Source organism: Aulostomus chinensis, chromosome 10 (genome assembly GCF_037954235.1).
Source record: "Aulostomus chinensis isolate RoL2024-O1b breed Wild chromosome 10, RoL_Achi_v1.0, whole genome shotgun sequence".
NCBI lineage: Eukaryota > Metazoa > Chordata > Actinopteri > Syngnathiformes > Aulostomidae > Aulostomus > Aulostomus chinensis.
Window position 1 is genome coordinate 26,661,167 of NC_141329.1, and position 24,942 is coordinate 26,686,108.

General features: G+C 44.5%; 1 protein-coding gene across 2 annotated transcripts in view; it reads left to right on the forward strand.

Annotated features, from left to right (window-relative positions):
- The first annotated feature begins 1,053 nt into the window (after window positions 1-1,053).
- LOC147255056 (roundabout homolog 2) overlaps window positions 1,054-24,942 on the forward strand; it is a 50,408-nt gene continuing 26,519 nt past the window's right edge. The window contains exons 1-6 of one of the 2 annotated variants that reach the window (XM_086216700.1): window positions 1,054-1,458; window positions 1,548-1,667; window positions 11,834-12,160; window positions 22,166-22,323; window positions 24,058-24,178; window positions 24,268-24,406. In XM_086216700.1, the coding sequence (XP_086072826.1) occupies window positions 1,613-1,667; window positions 11,834-12,160; window positions 22,166-22,323; window positions 24,058-24,178; window positions 24,268-24,406 (800 nt within the window). In that variant the 5' untranslated portion in view covers window positions 1,054-1,458; window positions 1,548-1,612. Of the gene's footprint in view, window positions 1,668-11,833; window positions 12,161-22,165; window positions 22,324-24,057; window positions 24,179-24,267; window positions 24,407-24,942 lie in introns of both variants that reach the window. The other variant, XM_086216699.1, reaches the window with a different exon arrangement.

The window sequence follows — 24,942 nt, forward strand, 5'->3', positions numbered from 1 at the left end:
CTTCGAAGGGCTTCACATATATGAGAAATCCTTTGTCCTCATGCACACGATTCTGAGAAAATAAAACTCCAGGAGATAATGCTGCATTCACTTGGTCACAGGGGGAAGTAGGTGGACTCTTCACCCTTTTCTTCTGTAACTGCTTATATTCCACTACTATACTGTGTGCAGAGGAAAAAGAAAATGTTTAGCAATGAGCAAGAAGACGGTAGATCTTATGGCGATACGATCAGGAAAGGTTTATCCATGACCTGAGAACTCAAAAAAAGTTGAGATTGATGATAAAAATAGACAGGAGGTTACGTTGATATGATTCAAGACTAAAAGTAAAGTAAAAGTTGAGTGGTGCTCGCATAAAATTACAAGTGCAGCTAGAAATGGCAGATACTCGTCCCTGAAAACTTTATCAGCAGATGTACCTTAAAAGTGTCATAGAATCATTTCCCAGTCTTTAGCTGAGCTCTGTCTTTGCAGTGGGGCTGCAGGAGTACTTCGTTATCATGGTAAACTATGGCGTCAGCGTTGAGGGTTGTGCCTTGTACACTTGCCACAGTATTTAAAAATTAATATCGCTTGCATGTCTCCTTGACGATTGGAAGTCATTTTTCATTCAGTCATTATTCCATTGTGTTCATTCTGTGTTCCTGTCTGTTTCTTTCCTTGCAGCACAATGATATTTCTGACACTCACCCGTACCATGAAACTCTCATAATCTTAAATGGGTTGTAAGATTATGTACATGAGTTGTACATAAAAAATGAGAGTTCACACTTAAAATTTCATCTTACAACCATAAACTTTGAATTTAATTCACAGAAATTGACAACGCACTCAAAAAAAAAAGGATGAGTCCTACGCCTCATGACAGCAATAACTACCCGAATACCGACCAATAACCCAGAATTTAAAAGAAAAGAAAGAATCTAAATGTATGTAAGGACGTTTTAGTCTTCTCTCACACACACACACTCACACACACACCCCTACTGAGCGCAGATGTCGTGTCTGTCTCTTTAAAACACTGGAGGTCGGCGAGGATTTGTTGCGGATATCTGGGAGTGCGCAGCTCGGCGTGTTCAGCGCTTCCAGTCGGCTCAAACTGGCGACCAGAGCGGGCAGAGAGCGGACTTTTCTCTTTCCCGAGCCGGATAAACATAGTTAAACCTCATGTTGAGGTTGTTTTAATAATTAGCCGTCATGTTAGGAAGACACCGGTGTGTGACCATGCGGGCTGGAAGTGATGCTGCTGAGTTTGGTTGTTAGGTTCCTCCGGGGCGGTGCTGCTGCTGCTGCTGCCGCTGCCTCCTCCTCTCCTGCCTCCTCCTCCTCCTTCTCCGCTGCTGCTGCTGCTGCTGCTGCTCCGGCTGCTGCTGACATGGGCTTTTTGGGACTGACATCAAAGTTTTGCGGGGTGATTTTACTCGCTTGAAACCGTCCAGCTGAGGCTCAGTCTCCAAGGTGGTGTAGTTTACCTGTCTTTAGTCCAACCTGGGCGCTATTTTATGACTGGAGATTTTAATTTTCTTTTGTCTCTTGATTACTGAGAGGACTGTCCAGAGAGAGAGACAGAGGCTGCAGATTGAAGAGGACTTGACGCTGGGACAGTGTGGAAATGAACTTGGGAAATTTACTACTTGCGACTGTCTCCATCATCACCATTGCATCAGGTAAAACAAATGATGAGTTGCTCTCTCTCTCTCTCTCTCTCTCTCTCTCTCTCTCTCTCGCCCTTACACACACACACACACACACACACACCACTTGTCATGTTGTCTGTCCCTCCAGATGGACATAAATGTTGTTTAGCTGGATTTCAAACACGTTCCTCCCTGCCAGCTGTGGGGACTGAGCACCATTAATTACAGAGGAAAATGTCACTCTCCTGCATTCGTTTGGTGCATGGAGGTGTCACCGGTGAATGCCAAGAAGATGCACATTTCCCCAGCGTCCCCCCTGAGCACTGATTATGGTCACACATGGAGGCCATTAGACGGCGGGGGAGAGGCTCCTCACCAGTGAAAACCGTTCACTCTCACTTTCAGGTGTTTTTTGCAGCCGGTGACCTCGCTAATTGGTCTCAGGGATGCACACATATTATTAAAAATGCTTTTAAAAGCTTATCTTTGATTACCTTTCAGAAAGGGGATTATGTTTTTTTAACCACTGCCTTAATAACAGCTTACATCATTTAAAGCTTTAATCCAAACCCCAAATTCAAGCAGGGCTCAGAAAACCATTCATGGGAGTGCAGATATTTATTGTAGTGGGTCGTGTAGGTCTGATTGGAGGGTTTCACTTTCAAGCTTTTATCAAATGAAACCGTCTACTGTGGAGGTCAAGAAGAGGTGTTGCCAATACAAACCTATCAGAGCCTCATTGGTGCTCATTGTGTTTGATTTTAAAATTTTGAGCCATCAGAATTTGTTTTAGACAGATTTTGTTGATGGTGAAGTGGAAACAAGCTGTGTGCACAACGCTGACATTTCAGAATAGACAGGAAGTGAACCTGGACTCTGATACTGTCAGCTGCTGCGATGTGGAATCAAGATGGTGATGGAAAAATGCTAAATTATGTTGTTGTTTTGTTGGGGGTTTATTTGCAGCGGCAGGTAGTAGTGGTTGGATGAGGGGGTGGAGCTGCTGTAGTAACTTGTCAGGATCCTGAAACGAACGCGACTGTAGCATCTAACCCGGGCTGGTCTCTCTATCTGGCCATGCTCCTAAAACTGGATCATCTCCCACCAGGCGGCATCCACCCCGGCCAGTCACCGCTCACACTCGTTGTCAGTCTCCAATTAATCTGACTTGGTATTCTTGGTGCCTGGGAGGAAGCCGGAGCACCCAGAGAGAACATAGAAGGGAGAACATCTTTGTGTGAGACGTTGCTGCACCACCATATCACTTCCACATTTATTTTGCTCTAAATGACACCATAGTTTAGACTATTCTCAGTTTTGAAATGAAATCTGGATTTATGACCTGAACCGACCAGACAGAGTTCAGACCAGCTTGACACGGTGCTTTACAACCTTTTAGGCTAAGGTTATCGACGCAAGACAAACGCTGTCTGATGCTTAACGCGCAGTGGATGTTCACGTAGCCACACCCACACGAATATGGAGTAAGGAGGAAAGTTTCCAACTAAACCCATGAAGTGTAGCTGAAGTGTGTGTGAGTGCTGGTATAGAAGCATGAGCAGGTGTGAATTCTGCCTTGCAGTGATGTGTAGATACGTGTGTGTGTGTGTGTGTGAGAGAGAGAGAGAGAAAGCAATCCACAGTGTGCTTGTTTACTTTTGTATGAATGTTTGTGGCTGGCACTGCTGTAGAGATGATACTGTTTATCCATCTGTGTCGTCTGCTTCCACGCTATTTGGCTTGTTTGGTCATTGTAGGTTGGCTCGTGGGTTCTGTGTGTTTATGGTCGTTGGTGTTCAGTCGTCCTGTTTTCTGGTTCATTTGTGGGGCTGCACAACAAGTGTGCGACAGCTTCAGCTTCTTCTTACTGCCTCAGACTCCGTTACTCTCCCAGCCTCGAGCCACAAACCAAGGCCAAATCTACGCTCAATTTTGCGAGTGTAGGCGCCTCCTACTGGCCATTGGAAGGCATGCAGGTTAAGGCGCTTCTGCATTAGCGTCACTTTGCAGATCTTCTTCTCAAGTTGATGTGCTGGAACAGTTTAAACTTGCTGTTTGGGTGATTTTCAGTCTGGGTTCTCAGCCCTTTCTGCTCTCTGTGTGGGCTGTCAACCTACGTCCTGAAAATACAAATGTGGATGGTACAGTAAGGCGGGCCTGCTTGGGTCCGTGACGGACAATTGTAAAGATATATTTAGTGTATCTGCCTTTGAAAAAGAATGTTCTCATATGTGTGGTTCAGATAACAAACCTCTTACCACTCGACTGTTGTCTCTATGAGTGGTTAAGGGTTTATTTACACAAGAACATCATATATCAATTTTTTTTCATTCAAATTCTAATATCTGACTCTGAATGTTGGAGTTGAAAGTGGAGCCTCATTTACCTTCATTATCATTTCATCCGCGTGAAATGACCTTAAATTGACAAGAATATTGTTTATCGCAATTCATTCTGGGGCAGTTTATTGTTAGAGATGACTTGTAATCCTGACAGGCTTCGTTGAAGTAAAGGCCACATTAAGTAGGTTTGAGTTCTGTTAGCTCTGCATTAAGTGAGTATGAGGAGCTTCATCATCCCTGGCAACACCACTCTGCAGCTTTTTTACATCTCTTTCAATGATATACCATAATTTAGCCATAAATGTTGAGCTCCGTGGCCCCTGTGACTGTTCTCGCCACTCACTGCGCTGCATTATTCTAAACTGGTGTCACCTCTTAGCATTAAAGGTACTTTAAAACACCCACACCACCTGCCTACATCCATTAATCCAGAGTCTGTATTCTCACTCTCACATGACACATTTTCATGTTTTTATCAAGAGGAGAGGACTTGAAGCAGCAGTGCTGAGGCAAGCACCTTGCTGACAGACATTATGCGGTTGTTTTAGAAGGGAGAGTTCATCGATACACATATGGAAAGATACGTCTCGTTAGGGATGATGTGTCTTGGCTAATTACTTCTCCTCTGTTGGCCTTGAGATGCATGCTGGTTTATATTTGCTCAAACCTCTGTGTGATTGTGAGAAGGGACAAAAACAGTCTCCTCTGCAAATTGCATTTGATTTAACAATGCGGGCCCCCCCCCCCCCGTCTCATTCTGTCTCTCTCTCTCTCTACCACACACACACACGCACGCACACACAAAACAAATCTCAATTAATTCGCCGCCAGCATAGACCCCAGTAAATCTCACGGAAATTTGAGTTATCTTGAGCTGTATTCAGAGTCAGCTGTTGGCGCGCTGGATGTGGAACTAATTGATGCTAAACAACTCTCAGCTGGTGATTTGTGTCCACTCTGTCCTCCGTCTCATTACTTGGTGACAAATATGGCTGAAAGCTGACTAAAGCCTCTCACAGTCCCGCCTGATGAATTGACCGTGGAGGATGAAACCACCGTGGAAGGTAGTTAGTCCTCTAATGTGCCACATGAGCAGGCAGGGGCTTGAGTCATCCTGCCGGATGTTGATGATGTCCCACTTTCGGTGCAGTCCTGATGACATCACTCAGAGATTTGATGGGGGATGAGGAGGAAAGTTGCCAAAGAGAGGCTCGGGAGGAGAAACATGAACTTTTTCTGCTTAAATGTAGTATACAGTGGCATGTCACCCTCCTGTAGAACTCTCCCTGAAACCTTTCAGAACTCCTTGAATGTTTTTAGCCTTTTGTAAATGAATTATAATGGAGGAAAACAAGAGTACGTCTCTGCAGACAGAGAGCAGCCCCACAGACGAGCTGCCAGCTCTCCGCGTCTGCGTTGTGTCTCACTTTCAAGTGAAGTTAACGACGGAGCGGGTTCCCCAACAGGTAGATAATTATGTTTTTCAGCAGATGTCAAACTGTGATATTAGGTAGGTAAAAATATGTATAAGTTTGGCTCAGAACCTGATTGTGACTGAAAGGCTCCGAGACGTGAAGCAAAACAGGACATCCCCTCGGCAGCTCTGTTGTTTTCGCACGTTAGCGTGACAGCAACTTCTCCCCCTGGGGGGCACGCAGGGTTAATATTTGTAAATACTAATTAATGAAAGCGCAGCCCGTTATGTAAGGCCACAGCCAGAAGACAAGCGCCGCCAAATATAGCCTGAATCAAAGAGGTTTTCAAGACGTGATCATCCCCCCAGCTCTTACCCTGCGAACTCTCTGAGTTAGATGAGGCGGAAATGTAGGAGCCGCCACGAGCAAACATGTGGGCGTATGTCACATTTGGCAATTAAAACCAATGCAATAACTTGTCTATTACAAATGCGTGCAGCGTTAATGGGCTTTTATTTGACTGTGGTTGCTTGATTTTTTTTTTTTTTAAATCTAATGGCACTGTGAATATATTAATAAATCGACATAGATCAGATTCAGTCCATGCGATTAAGGCGTCTGTTTATCCTTTCACACTCAATCAGATCAGAGTGACTTTGTTTATTCGTTTATTAAATTAGCACGATGCACATTAAATCAGCATTTCAGGATTCGGCAGCAACGTAAATCTGCACGGAATTGACACGGTTGGATTTCATCTGTCGTTCTCAAGGTTAGGGTTGAGCTTAAGTTTGTTCAATTGTGGGTTGTTGTTTTTTTTTTAGAGAAGGGAAATGGAATCAGGAATTTTAGAATCTGGTGTTATTTAACTGACTTCACCCACGGATCAGGTGACGTGATGATGGCACTAATCCAGATTCCATTCTGTAGCTTGAGCTGGACCATGAAACCCCACACGGGTGTCCACACGCGAATAAATTACCTACATTTTAAGCACTTGTGTCCTAACATTACTAATTTAAGAAGTGTTGTAAGGATAATGTCAATCTGATACGTTTGTGATAATATTAAGGCTCTTGTATTGGAATCAGATGTTTATTGGAATCTGATTGGAAGTGGGGAAAAAAAGGTATCTGAAGCGGATCAGAACTGAAAAGCTGCGGGTCGCTGCACCTCTAGAGTAGATTACGTGGAGGGGTCATCAAGTGATTAAGAGCTGGCGGATAGAAATGTAACGCATTTCTCTGTGAGAGGCACCTCTACTTCCCACTCGGAGACGTCTGGATGGCCTTTTACAGAGGGTGTAGCTTGACCTTGATGGAGTCCAGAAACACGCCCATTCACAAGGATGGATGATAGCTCAAGGTTGACCGCTGATCACAACATGAAGGAGCTGGCATCTCTCTTTATCACCCATTCACCAAAAGTGTTTGCGGAAGTTAAAGATGTTTGTAAAAGAGTTCTATTGATTTGCTCAAACAGGCAAAGAAGGCGTTTGTTTCCCACCTTCAAGCAGCTTTGAGAATGCAGAGGGGGAAAAAACAACAACAACAACAAATTGTAGAGTAGATTGTGAACGCAGCCCTGGATCGATCACAGTTTTGTCAGATAAACTCAGGCAGCAGTTTCCCGTATTTTTGTAAGTCGCTGTGAAACTTTACTCCATGATTCTCCAGTGTCCTTTACTGCGCTTACATCCTTGTAAATTTAGAAGTAATTTCACACCAGAATGCCCCTGATTAATATTTTTTTCCACAAATCAAGTTACCCTCTGTATTCCCACATGTACTTTAGATATCTGCGAAACCTTCTCCAGACCCTAATGGGCCATGATCAGACCACAACACATCTTTGAGAAGGTCCCAATTACTACCCCTTGATTATTTATTCATTTTTTTTGCGGGTCATCCGGTGGGTTGACAGAGTTTGCGGCGAGATGCTTTCAACCACTGCGCCACAATCATCCTGTCTCGAGTCAAAGAATGCCGTGAAAATATTTCACACACAAACTTTCTCACACAGAAAATGTGTTGAGAGTAGCTTTTCACTGATTGTACACTTGTCACAGTCGCAGGTTGTCGCTTGTCACTTTGGCCACCCGAAGCTCTTTTCTGTTCTTCTCTGAATAGTTTTCTTGGTGACTCATCGCTACGGTGCTGAATGGGTTGCTGCTCTGTCAACCCACTAAACATTAATAACGGTCACATACATTTTTTAATATGCTATATCTGAAATTAAAGTCATATTTTTTTCCCTTCCCCCTCCTTCCTCACAAATTTTAACCCACCGAATCGAATGAAATGCAAGCATTTGTCATGGTGACATTCATGCTATTCAAACCAGTTGAAAGCAACCAGGATTTCACACCGTGCAGTGTGTGCCGTAACAGCGAGTACAAGGACAGCCGGGTCTAATAAACAGTGAGAAAGAAACACAGCAAACAGAACACTGACGACGACAGCTATAGATGGCTATGATAATGATTAGGAATAGTAATAGTTGACGGGTAAGGCGTGGCGGCCGGCGAGAAGCATTCCTGATGTGGCTGGTTGTGATTTACCAAGTTCAAGTGACGATGGTGATACGGTTAAAGATAAACTGCAGGATATCAGTGGTGCCATGTGAAGTAGTCATCGCCCCATCAAGTCACCGTCATTGAAGAAGGAAGGTAATACTGGCAAAAACAAATCAGGGTCCCTAACGTCCGCTAATAGGAGTCAAATGGGCGACCGCCACTTAGGATGCGCGTGAGCTGGGCGCTCTACCTTCCCCCCACAGGCACACGGGGCATTTTCAGTGTGTTTTTTTTTGTGTTAATTTGATGTCATCGTGACCTCGGTGGAGCTCTGTCACGTTGTTGCGTCTCCGCCAAAGTTCTTCCCTCATAAAGAAACTCTTTAATGGATTTGAGGACAGATGAAAACCAGTTTGAATACACGCATGTTGTAATTCTGACCGCTCAGCTTGGGGCGATGCATGCAAGACATCATGTTCAATGGTGCTCTGCAGGCCCGCCCCCCCCCCCCCCCCCCCTTCCGTTTTGACCAGCCACCACTGGGAACGTTTATGGCGCGGCTGGCGGTTTTATCGAGGAGTCCAAGCTGCTGAGCAACCACGTTAGACTTGTGAGAAAATATAAGAGTTTAATCCATAAACATAGAGCACTTCCTCCACTCTCCCTATTGTGAAGATTTAATGAGACAAAGTTGAAACCAATGAAAATTGTCGTTTTGGTTCAAAAGACTCATGAGACAATAGTGAGTAAACACACCACTACAAATCTACTAAAGCGCCTCTCCACCGCCGTTTCACTTGAAGATCAGCGTCAGATTATTTTAGATTATTCACAGTGAAGGCATCAGACTCTGGAAGCTGTAATAATATTACAAAATATTCATCTTCATTGCACTTCCTGTCCACTGTCTTGGCTGACATGCCTTTTCAATATTGCATGGAGGTCAGGGTCAGCCCCCGTGGACCAGACTGAGTGACGTCTCCCATCTTAAAAAGGGGACTTTGGTGGGTTTTCTTCAATTATCGGTGGATCACGCTGCTCACCCTCCTGGGAAGAGCTTATGCAGGGTGCTGGAAAGGAGAGCGGCTTACAACGATCGTCAAAAAAAAAAAAAATGAATTCAGCAGAAACGATGTTGATTCATTCATTCATTCATTCATTCATTCATTCATCCCAGCTGTGAATCAGTTCTTTAGTCAAGGTTCAGGAGAATCTGCTCATGCAGGCTACATGTGTTTTTTGAAGTGTCCCTTTGGGGGCTTTGTGTGTGTGTGTGTGTGTGTGTGTGTGTGTGTGCGTGCGTGCGTGCGTGCTCGTGCCCGTGGGGGCCTTGTGTGATGGGTGCTGTGGGATTACGGGTTACCGAGGTGCTGTTGTGAACCGCTCAGTCTTCATTTAACTGGCATCCCTCGCCGCCGAGTCTGTTTGTGATATTCATGGACCGGATCTGAAGGTGCCGCTGGGGGACCTCCGCTTCACTGCTCCTCTTTTTGCAGATGATGTGGTAATTTTTTTTTGCATCGTCATACTCTGAATTGGAGTTGAGCAGCAGTGTGTATGATTTTTTTTATTATTGTTATTTTTATTTTTCCACAAATTACTTATAAACGCAGACAAGCTCAACAGCTAAAAGGTCAGTAGATGATAGCAGATGAGTTGCACCTATAGTCATGAAATACGGGTCACCACTGTAAGAATGAGATGGTGAATAGAAGCAGACAAAGCAGGTCTTACCGTCTGGACTGAGGGAATTGGAGAGCAGCCGCTGCACCTTTGCGTTGGAGGGAGCCAGTCAAAGTGATTTTGGTAACTAGTCAGGATGTCACCTGGCCTCCCCCCAAAGGGAGTTGTTCCAAGGACATCTACTGTAGCTGGGTGGAGGGACTGCACCTCCGCACTGGCCTGGGACGCCTCAGGATCTGAGGCGGGTTCCCTGCTGGAGCTGCTACCTCAACCCGACCTCTGATAAGCTGTTGAAGATGGAAGGATGGAGATTGAATGAAGGCAAAGTAAATGTCAGTCTTATGCTCTGTGGAGCACAAAGAGGGGAATGTGCAATACAAGTCACAAGATGAACAGTTGGCCCGAGAGAAGAGGCTTTTTCGAGCTGGCTTGTGGCTCCTGGCTGGGAGTTTGTGCTTCTGTAAAATCATCTGTGATTTGGGCAATGAAGCTTTTTCAAAAAAGAAAAAAGAAAAACTACAACAACCTTGAATAATTATGGTTTACTCAACTTAGCCTCAGAGACACTATCATAATCTTCACAACAGTGTGTTCCGAACAATCTCGGGTCACAGGGATGGGGATAAAAAACCGCGGGTGTTTGCCTGCGAGAGGGTTTTATGAAAGACAAATTGAGTCGAACATTTGGGAGATAAAGATTGTTCTCCACACACATTACTGCTGAGATTTGAGTTTACCTGCAACACAGGCTGTTTTGTCTGGTGCTTGGATTGTCCTTTAATCTCTCCTGATTTAACAGAAAGACAATGCCAAGCCACTGAAGCTGCCCCGCCCCCCCTTTAAGAGGTCAGCTCTCTTCCACTATTTGTTTTTGTGATATAATCCGGTTATGATAGAGGATAAGAGTGAGTGATGTAACTCTGTTGAGTGTGGATTCGAAATGTCCAGGTTTATGTGCTCTGGTTATCACTGCAACGACATCCCTGGGCTGAAAAACACTTCTTATCAAAAATGAACTCAAACCTGGATGAGAACTGTGGACCGATGCCGATAAACTGCGGGTAACTGTCAAGAATTGAATCTAAAGGGAAGTACCTCATAGCCGAGGATTAGCTTTCAAACCCAGCATGAAGTGATCTCCACTTGTTCCTTCCTTTTGTAAGCGTAGTACTGTATGTTGTGTCCCAAGCCACCGAAGGTGCTTTGGCACATTTTAATGGCTCGATTAGTATTCATCCACATTCATGCATTAGTGTTTTGAGCCGTCCTGCTTTGTGACTCAGGGGTGCTTTTGCTCTTTAGATGTTTACTTCAGGTTTACGCCCCGATGCTGACTCCTGGGCTGCCTGGATCAAGTCAGTTCATGAAAAGACATAAATCTGCTTACTGTTGAAAAGTGAGGATTTATCCTGATGCCTCAGATTTAAGTATAATGTACAAACAGCAACAACATGTGTGTCATTAGGTTACTCCCAACTGCTCCTCCACAATGATAATGGAGGATTTTCATGCTGTTATGTGCTGAAAATAATGCCTCTGACAGTAGAGATCAGTAGCACAGTGACCATTTCATTTTCTTTTCATTTGTTAAAGGGGCGGGGGGACCATCTGTTCCTGTCGAACCAAACTAAAAGCAGCAGTATTTGAATTATTCATTTCTCTAACTGTACGGCATTGTTAGAGACGTGTGGTCTTGCTCCAGAGCTTACTGCAGGTCTAGAAGCAGCCTCTGTCTCCCAGCCAAGGAAAGATTGTAATGCTACCCCAGAGAGATATGGGAATTATCTGTATCTCCATACCACCCTCATTTTTTCAACTTGGGGCTCCCCCCCTGGAACACATAGACCTGCCTGTCTTATTCTGCTATTCCAGTGGCTAGCTATCTCTGTAGCACAACAATCCTGACTGACAGGGGGAGGCCATTAACATATTATATGGACAATTGCATCCTCTGTACAAGTGATGCCTCCTGGGAAATATTCTGCGATATGTGATTTTTTTTTTTTTTTTTTTTTTGCGGTAATATAGCTTTCTTGCAGAATAAAAACTGAACAAGATGTGTAGTTGTTAGAGGAATATTTTTAACCATTCTAGAAACACATTGTCTTTGTTGTGAAAAAGGAAAGATATCCCTGCATCCCCAATCCACTCTGCCCTCTTTAAAAAGAGAAAAGAGACGTCTTCCTGAATTGAGGGCAGTCAGCTAGATGAATAACATCTGTCCTCTTTTTCATTTCACAGGGTCTCGAGTACGGTTTGAAGACAGCGCACCTCGGATTGTGGAGGACCCTTCAGATTTGATCGTTTCCAAGGGGGAGCCCGCCACCCTCAACTGCAAGGCAGAGGGCCGGCCCACTCCCAGTATAGAGTGGTACAAGGATGGCGAACGAGTGGAAACGGACAAGGACGATCCACGATCCCACCGCATGCTCCTGCCCAGCGGTTCCCTTTTCTTCCTTCGCATCGTACACGGGCGGCGGAGCAAACCGGATGAGGGCGTTTACACCTGTGTGGCCCGCAACTACATGGGAGAGGCCATCAGTCGTAATGCTTCCCTGGAAGTTGCAAGTAAGGCCCTGTGTTGTTGATTATATTAAAAAAAAAGAAAAGTGTGTGACGATGTGCGTGCGTGCGTGTGTGCGCGCTTGTGTTTGTGCTATATACCTTGATGCATGGACGATATAGAGTTGTGTCCCAGATCTTGGTGCAGCTGTCTCTCCACTGGAGACTTGTGCCTAAAAATAATGTTACAACACAACCCAACTGTGGAGAGTCACTAAAAAGGGTGGGGATACATTCGGTTGTGATTGGAATCGTGGATTAGTCCCTCGTTGGAGGTCATCACAACAATAAATAAATGAATGTGTTTGATCATAAACCCCTATTATTTTCCTTGTAATTTCCCTTTTGATCGTGATATCGTCTTTAGTGCAGAACTTTGCCAAAATAGTTGTACTGAAACTTCAGGTTCAGCGTTTTCTGTAACATGAAATTGGCGGTTTTCCACTTTGGTTTCGAAGAGATGAAGTCACAAGAGCGTACGCACGCCTGTCGTGTTCTCACCAACGCGATATCTCAGGAATCGAGTTCGTCCCAGTCTCTTGAACGCCACACCTCAGGAAGCCTGGAGGAAATTACATCACATCTGGCGCCAGTGTCCACCAAGATTATTAGGGCCTGAGCCCGGAGGTACTCCGGGGCGAAGACCTTATTTTCTTTTATGACAGACCTGTTTTATCTTTTTTTATTAAATCACCTGTTGATCAGTTAGTTCAGGTTAAACAAATATTTGAGTTGATTGTACTTCCAGTGAAGCCAGGGAAGAGTTAGCGGTTAAATGCAGGAATCCTCAGGAAAGTACAGGTTACATCCTCTTCTACTGATATCAGAGGATTGCTATTGCATGATGTGACTGGTACTCAATAATGTTCTGTAAGCGACATTTCACATTTAGCTGTGTAACTGCTATATATTCGAATCATGACAGGAGAGCCTCCGATGCCGTTTTAGTGGCTCAGCTTCCTGGAAGGGATTTCCAGACTTTCAGTTCCAATACAAACGACGCATTGACAAGTGTTTGAAGTGACTTCTGTTAAACTGAAGGGTTCGGGAAAGCACTTGGAGGCTTTTTCCCCAATCTGCATTTGTCTTACCACGTTTCTACGATTCCCTTCAAGTAATGTGCCATCGGCACATTGACACTTCTCTCATCCTTAGTAGCGCAGTAACTTTCCTTGTTACCTGTTAATAGGACATCAAGGTGAGATAATGAGGTAGCACTAGTTATTTTCAGAAATTATACCACAACAGGCAGTCATTTCTCATCAGATTGTCTGAAAATTGCCAGAAAATGCCTCTTGTAATAGTTGCCTTTGATGTTATTTTGCCCAGCTAGCAGTCCAAACCCCAGAGACAGCACATTCCCTGCCATACATGACAAAGTACAGCAGCAAATGACATTTAAAACGCTGAAAAACAAACTGTTTTGCTTCGCTGTACAGAAAATCACTGCTCAGGTGTGTTGAGGCGGCCGCGTTTCACATGTCTCGTTACTGACCTGCGGAGGACCCTCTCTATGGCGGCCCGATTATCTCTGCATCACCGGAGAGTTGTCCCTGTGTGTACCAACAAGATCATGTGTGTGAGCAGGCAGTGATTTATTTATTTATTTATTTAGCACAGACGTGTTATCTGCTGCTGAAGAGTACAGCAGTGCTTCCTCGTATCTCAGTGAAAGTGCAGTGAAGTAAAAAGCTCCCATTAGAAGCCGCGTCTATTATTCTTCCTCCTCCGTCCCAGACACGTGCCATTGTCTCCCCTCCCTCCTAATTGTGCCAGTATGACTCGGCTCGGGGCTGAACTGCTGCTCTCTTTGGCACGAGGAAATGGATTAGTCAGTGAGTTTATTGGGGGAGGGAGCATAGCGGATTAGCAAGGTTGAATTGTCTTTGTTAAAAACACGTAACAGCAATTGGAGCTCGGTGTTATCTCCCACCATGCCGAGGCCTCCTTACTGGCAGCGTGACGTGCTCACGGCTGGGTGACCTCATCTGTGTCTCACATGCTAAAAGCATTGGTCGCCTCCTCAGATCGAGTGTGCAAATATTGGAAACTGCAAAGCCAGACAGCAACGCAGTAGGAAACATATACTGTTATTCCACTGCTTTAAAAATGGTTGAAAATGAAGTTAGGCTTTGTGTGCTGCCGGGGATGACAGCTCAGTCGCACTGGTAAAGGGATGCCTCCCCTGCTGGCCCTGAGTGACTAACAGTATTAATAAGTGTCTGTTTTGTTCTAATCTCGCTGCCTCCAGTTAGCTGGGGCATATGCTAAGGCAGCATGGTGGTGGTCTTAGACTCCCTCCTCCCCTCTGCACAAGGTTGTGCTGACTGTGGGCTAAATAGTGACCCAATTAGCTCTGGCAGGGATGAGGGGGGAGAGTTAATGAGAGGCCAGTGTTAAGCTGGTGGTCTTGCAGGAGTGTGTGTTGGTGGCTGTGTGAGGGCAGGACTGTGTCGGACAACAGGTGGGAGGAGGAATGGCTTTACTCTCCCACTGAGCGGTAATTAATACCAGTGCATCTGTTGGATGGTTAGTACGGCTATGAGTGCAGGAAGAGTGCTGATATTCGCTTTGAACCACAGTAATTACGCATTTATTGGCAGTAAATGATGTATAAGGTTTTGAAGTGGGTGACTAAGGCTTTTCTCTGCAGCGTACTCACACACTCCCTCTGTAAACGTGTGAATCTCAATTAGTGGGAGATGTGTATGTTTTACCCAGCCAGTTGAGATTGTAGTACCGCTCATTAAAGAGCAAATACAAACATTAATCAGCCTTTTCATAGCCACTGTTTTAAAAAAAGACAACCATTAAATAAACAAATACTGACACGAGAGCGAAATGAAATCATCCATCCCTCCAAACTGACTTGGCTTTTTTTTTTTTTTTTTTTTAACAAGAGGTAAGAAACATGTCATGGTGTGTATTTCAAAACCACAAATGCTAATGTCTGCCTGTGTCAGCGAGGAGACGGTCACATGATGTGGTAGGATTATAAAGTGGGACAAATAAAAAATAAAACTTGCTTAAAAGGCTTTGACGCCAGATGTTCCTCTTACTCCTGATGAGGGATTACGAAGGAAGCAAAGTTGCAGCTCGGTTTCTTCTGCTCTACGTTCTTTTCACTGGAGGGAATTCACAGATTATATAATCCCCGATGAGTGCAGTATGTACATGTTGTCTAGTTGTCCTGTTTACACGTGTGCTAGACCTGACAGTCTTAAATAATCCAAATCACTTCCGTTATGGTGTATTTGAGACGAGCCATGCTAATAATGCAAAACCTGCGTTTAAAACATCTTTATCGTCTTCATAACCAAAGACTTTTTTTTTTCTTTTTCTTTTTTTTTCTGAGTCCCTCATTAAGACCGTGCACCGGCCGCGGACTCACTTTTCATCCTCCAACACAATCAGAGAATGGATGGATTAAAGCAATCTCTCATCCCTGTAGGCAAAGCCTCCATTAGCCGTGGCGGGGCAGTATCATGACAATGGGATTAGACCACCTCCCTAACGGGTTTACAGCTCTCTGAAATAAAAGAACAATAGCAGTCAGGCACCAGGGTGTCAAAGAACTTGTCCCAGGGTGGACCGTGTGTGTGTGTGTGCGCGCGAGAGTGCGCGTGTGTGTTTGTGTGTGTCCGCGCGCGCACTTCAACGTACCGCTAAAACTTCCGCTGGAGACTTAGCATGTCTGCACCTGCGTAAGAGGAATAAGGCTCTGCAGCAGCTGGTCACAACACTCTGGCTGGGTTTCTTGATGTAGCTTCTTCTCATCACTTCCACGTCTGGTGAAAATTGGCACGAGTCTCTTGCGTCCTCCAGAAGTTGATGTTGATCTGAAGTCGATCCGGTTGTGTTGCTCTTTTCCTCCCAGCGTCGACGGCACCTTGAAAAACTAGTCTGCCTTTGCCGGTAGCTTTTTTCAGACAGCTTTTATATAATTATTTTACCATTTTCAAAACTTTCCCTAAAATAGAACCTTGTTGCACAACCTTGTAGTTTTTATTTGCAATTTAAATAAATAAGACTTTTACTTTTTTTTTTTTTAATTTATTCAACCTAAGTCAGCCTCTTGAACTACTGCTGCTGAAATAAGATGCAAGAGCATCCAACCTGGTTTCTGGCCCCACACTCACATATTCATTGGTAGTCCAACATGCCAGTGCACACAGAGGTCACAGAGGTCATGATGTGCACCCACAAGCACAATAGCGAGTTGGTGTGTGCAGCATTTTTTTGTTGTAGAATGGAGAGAGTCAAATTTTTTATGTTTCTGATCCAGTATGTGTGGATGTATTTGACTCTAAAAAAAAATTGCTGTTTTTCATTGGTGCTTACATTAAAACACGGTAAATCTTATGAGCCAAAATGTTAAAAAAAAAAAAAAAAAAAACGAAATGTGTCAGTCTGCCCTGCTCGTCCTCCACCTGTTGCTATGGAGAGCTGTTCCTTCCCACACAGGTGCCCCACACTGTTTGCGCCCTGTGTCATTTTCAAGCGCAGCCTTTTTGGCCGGATACAGACGATGTTGAGCGGGTGCATCAGTCAGCCGTCATTCTTAGATGTCGGTTTTGTGTGTCGGCAAACTGTGGACTCGACACGTGCGTGTTTGCTGTCTTTCGTTCGCCCTCCTCCGATCCCTCACGCATCTGCCTGGCCCACGCTCTGGTCCGCCTGCGTCCCACACTCACTGTCACCTCATGTTTAACATAGAAAACTGCTCCTTCTTTCTCTCACGTCCTGTCCATCATACTCAGCCGTCGTGCTTCTATCAACATGCGTGTTTATGTAAATGGTCCGTGAACTGTTAAGTAATTTGCCCGGTGGCTGCTTCGTTTAAGAGAAAGTCGCTATCAATTAGCATAAAACGGACAATATATTTGAATCTGTCCTGTCCATGCAACGGACAGTGCAAATGCCATGCATCCTATTATTCTTGGTCTGAATCTCTCCTCCTCCCTCCACTCATTGCTCCAAAAACACTAACAGATGGCCTTGCTGCAGTCCTAGAGCTAGAGCTGTGCTAAATACTGTATTATAGAGATAAATGTCACTTAAAAATCAAGTGATGAATATTCTCCAAGAGATTAAATCTCCTAATCTGTACATCCCTGAAATACCGAAGAAGCAAAAATGAATAGGGGCTCTCGAAATAGCGCCTATAGAAGAATGATGAAACTGCTGAAAGTCTTTTGGTGCTGCTTCGCCATTATTTAAGCTCACAGCAAGTGCCTTGGGGAATGTGAGGATTTGTGTCTTCGGTGGCAGGGTCAAACCTCAGCAGCCCCGCTGTAACCGCGCTCGCCGCTCGAGCCAAGCGTGGACGGAGAGGGAGAGCGAAGGGGTTGGTTTAGCAGATCATTTGGCAGACCAAGTCGTATTATGTCTAAGAAGTTAAGTTAGGAATAGAGTAGCCCCTCAGGAGGGGGGCCCGCCTCTATGTGTCCGAGAGGATTGTGGAGGGATCATCATCACAAACAGGCATTCATGGGAAACCCTGTTTAGTATGGCAGGCTTTAAAGTCCAGGCAAGGAGCAATCACATTAACTTGCTTCAAAGGAAAGCTTTTGCTGCACGGTGTTTGTGCGAAATGATGTCGGGAATACATTCTGCTTCCTGGCATGTGTGAGTGTTTCTGTGTGGATTTGTATCTGTGGGTGTTTGCGTGCGTGTGTGCGTGTGTGTGTGTGTGTGTGTGTGTGTGTGTGTGTGTGTGTGTGTGCGTGATTCAGGGATTAAGTCTCTGCCCATAACTTTTTCACTTCAGTCACCATGACAGTGAAACAACGGTCTCTGTACACCCGTCTAACCAGGCCTCACAGACTGAGGTCTAAAAATAAGGCAGCGCTTTCAATTAGCTCTTCAGCTCTGCAAAGCATTTGAAACAGGCAGCCAAGTGAATAGGGTCGGGCTATTTGGTGAACAGACTTTTGGGAGGAATGTGACTGCCTTTACTGGTTACAGTCCACCGGTGTCTTTGCCGCGGCTCCTGCCAAGGCTCTGTAATTGCCCTGTGAGAATCATTTGGATGTTATACCTCTCTGTGGCAGATGTCCAGCCACGCTATCAGTTCCTACAAGCCTCCACTAAACCCCCCGATCTGTCCACAGTCGCTGCTTAAGCATCCCGTACGGACGGTGAATATGAATTAAATTATCACTGTATTGTAATGAGAACTTTAACAATGTCGAAGAGGTTAGGATTTCAGAATGAGCCCTGCACTTTATGTAAGGACTCAGAAGGACACTTTTCCTCACTCTAAATGTCATGGCATAAATAAAAGAAAAAAAAATAGAAATAATAATCTTGGGGGGGGGGGGGGTATCCCAACTCTGAAAGAGTAAACTTCCACTCCATTTCAATAAAGTTTAGAAGGCGGGTGGTGTGTGTGATTTATGTCTTCATCACAGTGTGTCGCAGGAAGGGGCGGATGAGATATGGATTGACGCGTGTCCACTCCAGACTGCGGAGCTGCGGATAATTCATAGTGTGGTTTACCCGAGACAATACGTCTGTTGAAACTCGAGAATGAGGAATGATTTTTTTTCTTCTTTTTTTTTTTAGATTTCTCTGATAAAGTCATTTCAGAGGAGCATTTATTTGAGCCCAGTGGGTCTGAATATTGATGCGTTAAAGGAGCTTCAGTGTTGACACGGACCTGTCAGGCGTTCGTGTGGATAATTAATGTGGCATAGATTTATTTATGTGCTCGCAGTAATTGGCTTAGACTGAACTAAGTGACTAATTAAGTGGATTTTAGGTGGATTACTGTAATGTCACCAAGACTTAATTAAGAACGACTACTGAGATTGCAGCGATTGATGAGTGAGAGGTGTTTGTTCACCTACTCACAGGCTCTCTTGGTGAAGTGTCTCTCGCCGATGATTCATGCCAGTTTAATTTGTTGTCTAAGACTGATGCCAAAAAAGTAGCTGTCAATGTTTTGAGTTTAATTGTGTGTCGAACAAATGGGGAAAAAATATCATTAAATACCTGTAATAGGACTAATAATTATCAGTCAGTCTAATCAATGTAATGGCAGCCTGTATGCAGTTAAAGCTTTAATAAGTAGAATTATTACGTTAAATTCATAATCAGATTGTTATTCGAGTGACCTTTGCCCTCCCATAGCATCATTTCCTATTTAGCCAGTAAGCCAGTGCCTAAATGGCAACATTTTAACATCACACTCCATCAACATGCTTAAAAATTGGTCTTTTGATTTTTATTGAAACAATTTTTTTGATTATTTCCAATGATAAGTGACAACTCTTCCTCACAAACTCTATCAAATATTAGCTAGTAGCAGCTGTGTGCTAGCTCGGCTGGTAAACAATGACCAGCAGCCTGCATGAAAACCACGCGACGCCACAGCCTCATTAAACTGAAATTTCTCTGTTGTGTTTCATTAAGAAGTAGAAGTCACCTTGCAGTTTGAACTACCAGCTGGTCAAGTGGTAAAGACACTGTCTGAAGCGTTTTACTATCAGACCGGTACTTGTAGTGCTTGACAATACTGCATTCTTGTAAGGCTCAGGGTTCAGCGAATGCTAGTTACGTTAGCGGACAACTGCAGCGAGCAAAGGCACTTAAAAACAGACTGTGTGGATTTCGGAACACTTCTTCTGAGCACTGTGGAAATGACACAAACACAAGCGAAGGTCAAGATTCTCAATTTTACCATTGTTCCCGCTGCCTCACATTACTGCCTGTGACCCGGTTTTATTCTAGTTTTTCAGTTTGTCAGCTTTTTAAAAATTAGTTCTGGGCTTTTATTCCACCACACAATTAGATGGAATAGACAATAACGTAGCTTCTCACAACACAAAGACAATGAGCGCTCATTTGCTTTCCCCTTTGGTGTGGATGGGATTTGGTTACGCTGTGTCTCTTTAAGGAGGAACAAAGATGCATGGAATTAAATAGAAAGTAAAACAAAAAAATACTCTTTGGCGAGTCGGCGCATGCAGCAACAGTCACCAGGGTACTTCAGAAACAGCAGCTTAATTGGAGAGTTGGAGGGAGAAAGTTGTGATGTTTTATTCATATGTTCACATGTAAATCCCTTTTAAGTGTCTGTTTATCCTGGTTAAAAACGAGAATGATATCAGGACCACGAAGGGAAAAGTTACGTGTCCAGATCCGGTGAGAAAGTGTCAGATCTCGGACAATATTGATTTTTTCCCCTGATTTGTCTGTCTGAAAAATGCCATTAGCGTTAGAACGTCCGGAAGATATTTGGCTGGCTGGCGGGGGGGGGGGGGGTTCAATATTTACTCTGATGACCGAAGAATCGCTCTCAATCTGAGCCGAAGTTCACCCCTGTGGAGTTGGCTCGGCTGATAGCCTTGAGAAAAGAGTGGGGCCGAAACCACGCGACAGGAAGAGACACTTCAGTGCTTCACGTGAGCGTCATCGTCGACATACCCGCGGGATAGTGATGACGTCACGCCGTCAGGGGTCACGCCCCCTCTGCAGCAGGGAAGAAGGTGAAATTAAAGTCGCCGCTTCTTGGAGTCCAGATTCACTCCGTGTGTGTGTGTGTGTGTGTGTGTGTGTGTGTGTGTGTGTGTGTGTGTGTGTGTGTGTGTGTGTGTGTTTGCAGAGTCGAGCTGCATTTGCCTTCTCTCTCTTGAAGGGGTTGAATACTTCTGAAAAGTCTTTTCACTTAGTTGAGCTCAGTTCTCACCTTGACCTGTCTGTCTGTCTGTCTGTCTGTCTCTCTCACTATTATTAATAACACATAATTACCTCGATTCTCAGTCGTAGAACAATAAAAACCTTTGAATTTTATGCACCCTGTCTGTGAAAGATTGCTAAAATATTCATGAAAGTGTAAAAGGAAGTTGTATTGATTGATTAGTCTGCGATGGTACACTTTGGCTGAGGAAAAAGTCTGTAGCAACAGGATGCGGTCCAGTTTGACGAGTGAAGCTGTGTGTGTCTGTCTGGCCTCGTTTGACTATACTTGCGGGATCCAAAAACTACAAGTCTGCTATACTTGTGGGATCCGAGGTGCTTTGCAGGGCCGAATGCTGAATCTCACAATAATAAATGGCGGTTTGTGGTTTAGGGTTAGAATTCGTTAAGGTTGAGGTTATGGCATTCAGTTGTGATAGTTAAGCGGGACTTAAAACGCTTTGCTGCCAATGAATCAATGCTGGTTCCCCATGCAGATAGGAACATCTATTCTGTGTGTGTGTGTGTGTGTGTGTGTGTGTGTGTGTGTGTGTGTGTGTGTGTGTGAGCGTGTTTGAAAATGTGAGTCCTCATTGTGTAGGAGGCCTCATGAGATGGATCCAGTTCACAGTTCACTCAGAGGCTTTCATCTGCCAATCACAGGGGAAGATTAGAAGATATCAAAGGTCACCATGTCAAACTTCTCATCCCACCGTCATCCTTAGGGTGGCAGGAGTGCAAACTTGAGGGGTGACACGAGGATAGGCTTTTCTCCTTCGATGGTGAATTTATTCGAGTCAGAGCTGCGTTGCAGATTTTGTAGATAGCATTTGGAATCACACAACGCTTTCATTAATGCAAAGGCCTTTTTTTCCTCTCTCACACACAGGGTAAATTATGAATGTGCTGTTATTTGTTGTGTTGTGTGTGCGTGTGTGTGTGTGTGTTGGACTGAGAGATGTGCATTATTCATCGGCTCTGACAGGAGAGACAGCAGAGTAGGACACAGGGCTGGGAAAACATTAAAAGAGAGCATGGTCGAACAAGGACGTTGTGAGGGATTTGAGCAGTCATGCACATGCAAACACAATAATTGACTTTCGCTCAATAAGTTTGTTTTCAACCAACCTTCACCAGGAAAATGGTTCATTCAAGACAATGATTCTATATGATTCCCTGGACAAATTTCAGCTTCTTTTGATTAACGTAGTCATCCATCTGTGCCGCTCCTCACCGATCTGTGGGTCTGATTTCCAGGCTTTGTTTTTAGTACATCAGACGGGGTGGTGCTACTGAAGCTAATTAGATTTCTCTATGTTTCCTTCTCAGTCTTGAGAGATGATTTCCGGCAGGCCCCGAGCGATGTGGTGGTGGCTGCTGGTGAGCCTGCTGTCTTGGAGTGCGTGCCTCCCCGTGGACACCCCGAGCCCACCGTGTCCTGGAAACGCAACAACGTCCGAGTCAGCACCAAAGACGACCGCATTTCTGTGAGTTCAAATCAAACAAAGACTTGAGTCAAAAACCCGCCGAAGCTCCCGTTCAACTGAGGTCAGGAGACCAACTTCGCAAGGGAAAACTTTTTGAATTTGCATCTGATTTAATTGTGCGGCTGAAATGACGCAGCAATTACAGTACAATAATGGCTGTCGACATTTCTTTCATGGCTTCCCAAGGCCGCTTTAACCAGCGGTCTAACTTTTTCACTCTGACCCCACTTCCCCATGTTTTAGGGCTACAATGATTAATGGGGACCGAGCTTATTTGAACTGCTCCAGTAATGTAGTACCAGAATTAGTCCTAATACTTAGAAATAAAGTGTGCACGGGGGAATGTTCGGGTTTCAAATCAGTGGGATTTTTTGATGGGGTTTTCAGTTAAATGCCTAAAATAAATTGTTTAGTCAGTAACAGTTTAAGATTTTTTTTTGGGGGGGGGGGGGGGTCTGTGGCATAAAATACATCAGTAAATATCACACGGTTGAATTTCAAAGCTTTTCGTGTGTCTCAGAAACTGTGGTTGCTAATAAGTGGATAAACAATACAACAGAGGTTGTTACTGAGATTGAAGGTCATGGTACCAAGAACGGGAGACGCACAAAGGTTAGTTGAGCTCACCTTCCCGCGGTGGAGCTCTTTTATGGCTCATCAGATCATCTTACTCATTAAAAAAATATGTGAAAATCTCAAACTTTATGAACCAGTGTAAAAATGCAAATGCGTTTTTTTGTTTTGGCTGAGGGAACTCGTGCAACAACTGCAACTACAAAACAGTTCAAAAATGCATCTCATCAAAGTCTGTCGGCAAGAAGGCCTTGCTTATGCCACTGACAGACCGGGGTTGTTGTTGTTAGAGTCTGACAGCATCACTCAAAGCTTCCTTGCAGAGATGGACTCCAGCCCGAATGGTAACAGGTGGCTATCGCACTCAGATGCCTCCTCCACATTGAAATAAGTTAAATAAGCGTCCCTGACTCTGTGTCAGTTTCTTGCAGGTGACTAAATGCTTGTAAACACGTCCAAACCTGCCGCCGCCACCGCCACACACCCCCCCCAACTACGCCGCGACAGCAAGTCAAAGGAAAAGATGCATTCAATGATATTCTCAGACCCCGAAAACAACAATCTGAGCCTGTTTTTGACAACAACAACTAAAACTTGTGTGTAGGAAAACTGACCAATATTCTTAAGTTGTAGCCATTTTGAAGTTGCCAGTAACCTAAAACAAGAAATTTTAAATAATTTTGGTTCTTATGGATCATTTTGACCCAAACACATGAGTATACAGTCGGTCTCAGGTTTCTTGCTGGTGTCATTTTTCTCATAGATACAGTAAATGGCAATAACACTGATAGAATTACTAAAAATGACATTTACAGCTGTAATTATATTCTGAAGCATCAGCGGAAAGACGCGGGGTTCATACTTCGTCCCTGGAGCCTTTATGAACATTTTCCTCGCAACAATCGGCCGTTAGGGAAAATTCTTTGCCAGTAAACAGAGATATACATTTACAATAAAAGTGATTTCAATAAACCATAATTGTATGAAGACGCCGGATGAACAGGCAAATGATTTTCATTCTCATGTCACTCTGGTTCTCGACACTCATCTATAACCTAAGCAGCTGCACGCAGGCTCTGGTGGTGGCTGGCAGGAAATCATGATGACTTCTAACAATGTTTTATCCTTCAAATAGATGTGACTAACATTGCTGTTTTTCAGGTACGAGGGGGCAAACTCATGATTACTCACACTAGAAAAAGCGATGCCGGCATGTATGTTTGTGTGGGCACCAATATGGTGGGAGAGAGGGACAGCGACCCTGCAGAGCTGGTGGTCTACGGTGAGTTCCAGATGTTCCTACAGTTGGGGCGGCAGCAGGGAGTTCCTCAGGGATCAGACCTGGTTTTGGAACTGTTTCTCTCCGTGCAGAGCGACCTGTGTTAGTACGACGGCCTGTGAACCAGGTGGTCATGGAGGAAGAGACGGTCGACTTCCTGTGTGAGGTCCACGGAGATCCTGCCCCCACTGTGCGATGGCGGCGAGAGGAAGGGGAACTCCCCCGAGGGAGGTGAGAGTGACGGACATGTCTAAATGGGAAATAACGGTTCTACCGTGTGACCCAGAAAACACACATGGAGTAATTGCACATGAATTCATTTCTCTCTACCAGTCTGTTAATAAATTCATAACTGGAGGAGACCAAAGAGGATTCATTAGTTGGCGGAATCCTCTTGTGACCAGTTTCATCCTTTCCCAATCTCAACTCAATATAACGTCTATTTAGTTAAGCCTATTAAACGATTATAATACTCCCAAACTGTCACGGTTAACTTTTCTGATTATGAACATTCATGTGTTAAAAAATAAGGCAATTCATTTATTTCAGCTGACAAAATCCATATCATGCACCCGCACTACCAAGAGCTGCATGCTTTTACCCCAACAGTCATGTGTACTGTATCTGTTTCCGAGCGCGTGGCTCGGTAAGTGTCGCGGCTCCTCGAGAGCCTCGCCCGTAACGACCCTTCACCGAGGAGTTTTAAGTGATTCGTTTTCCGGCCGCCGCGAGACCACACAAAAATAATTTCGCAGAATTTGGTGAGG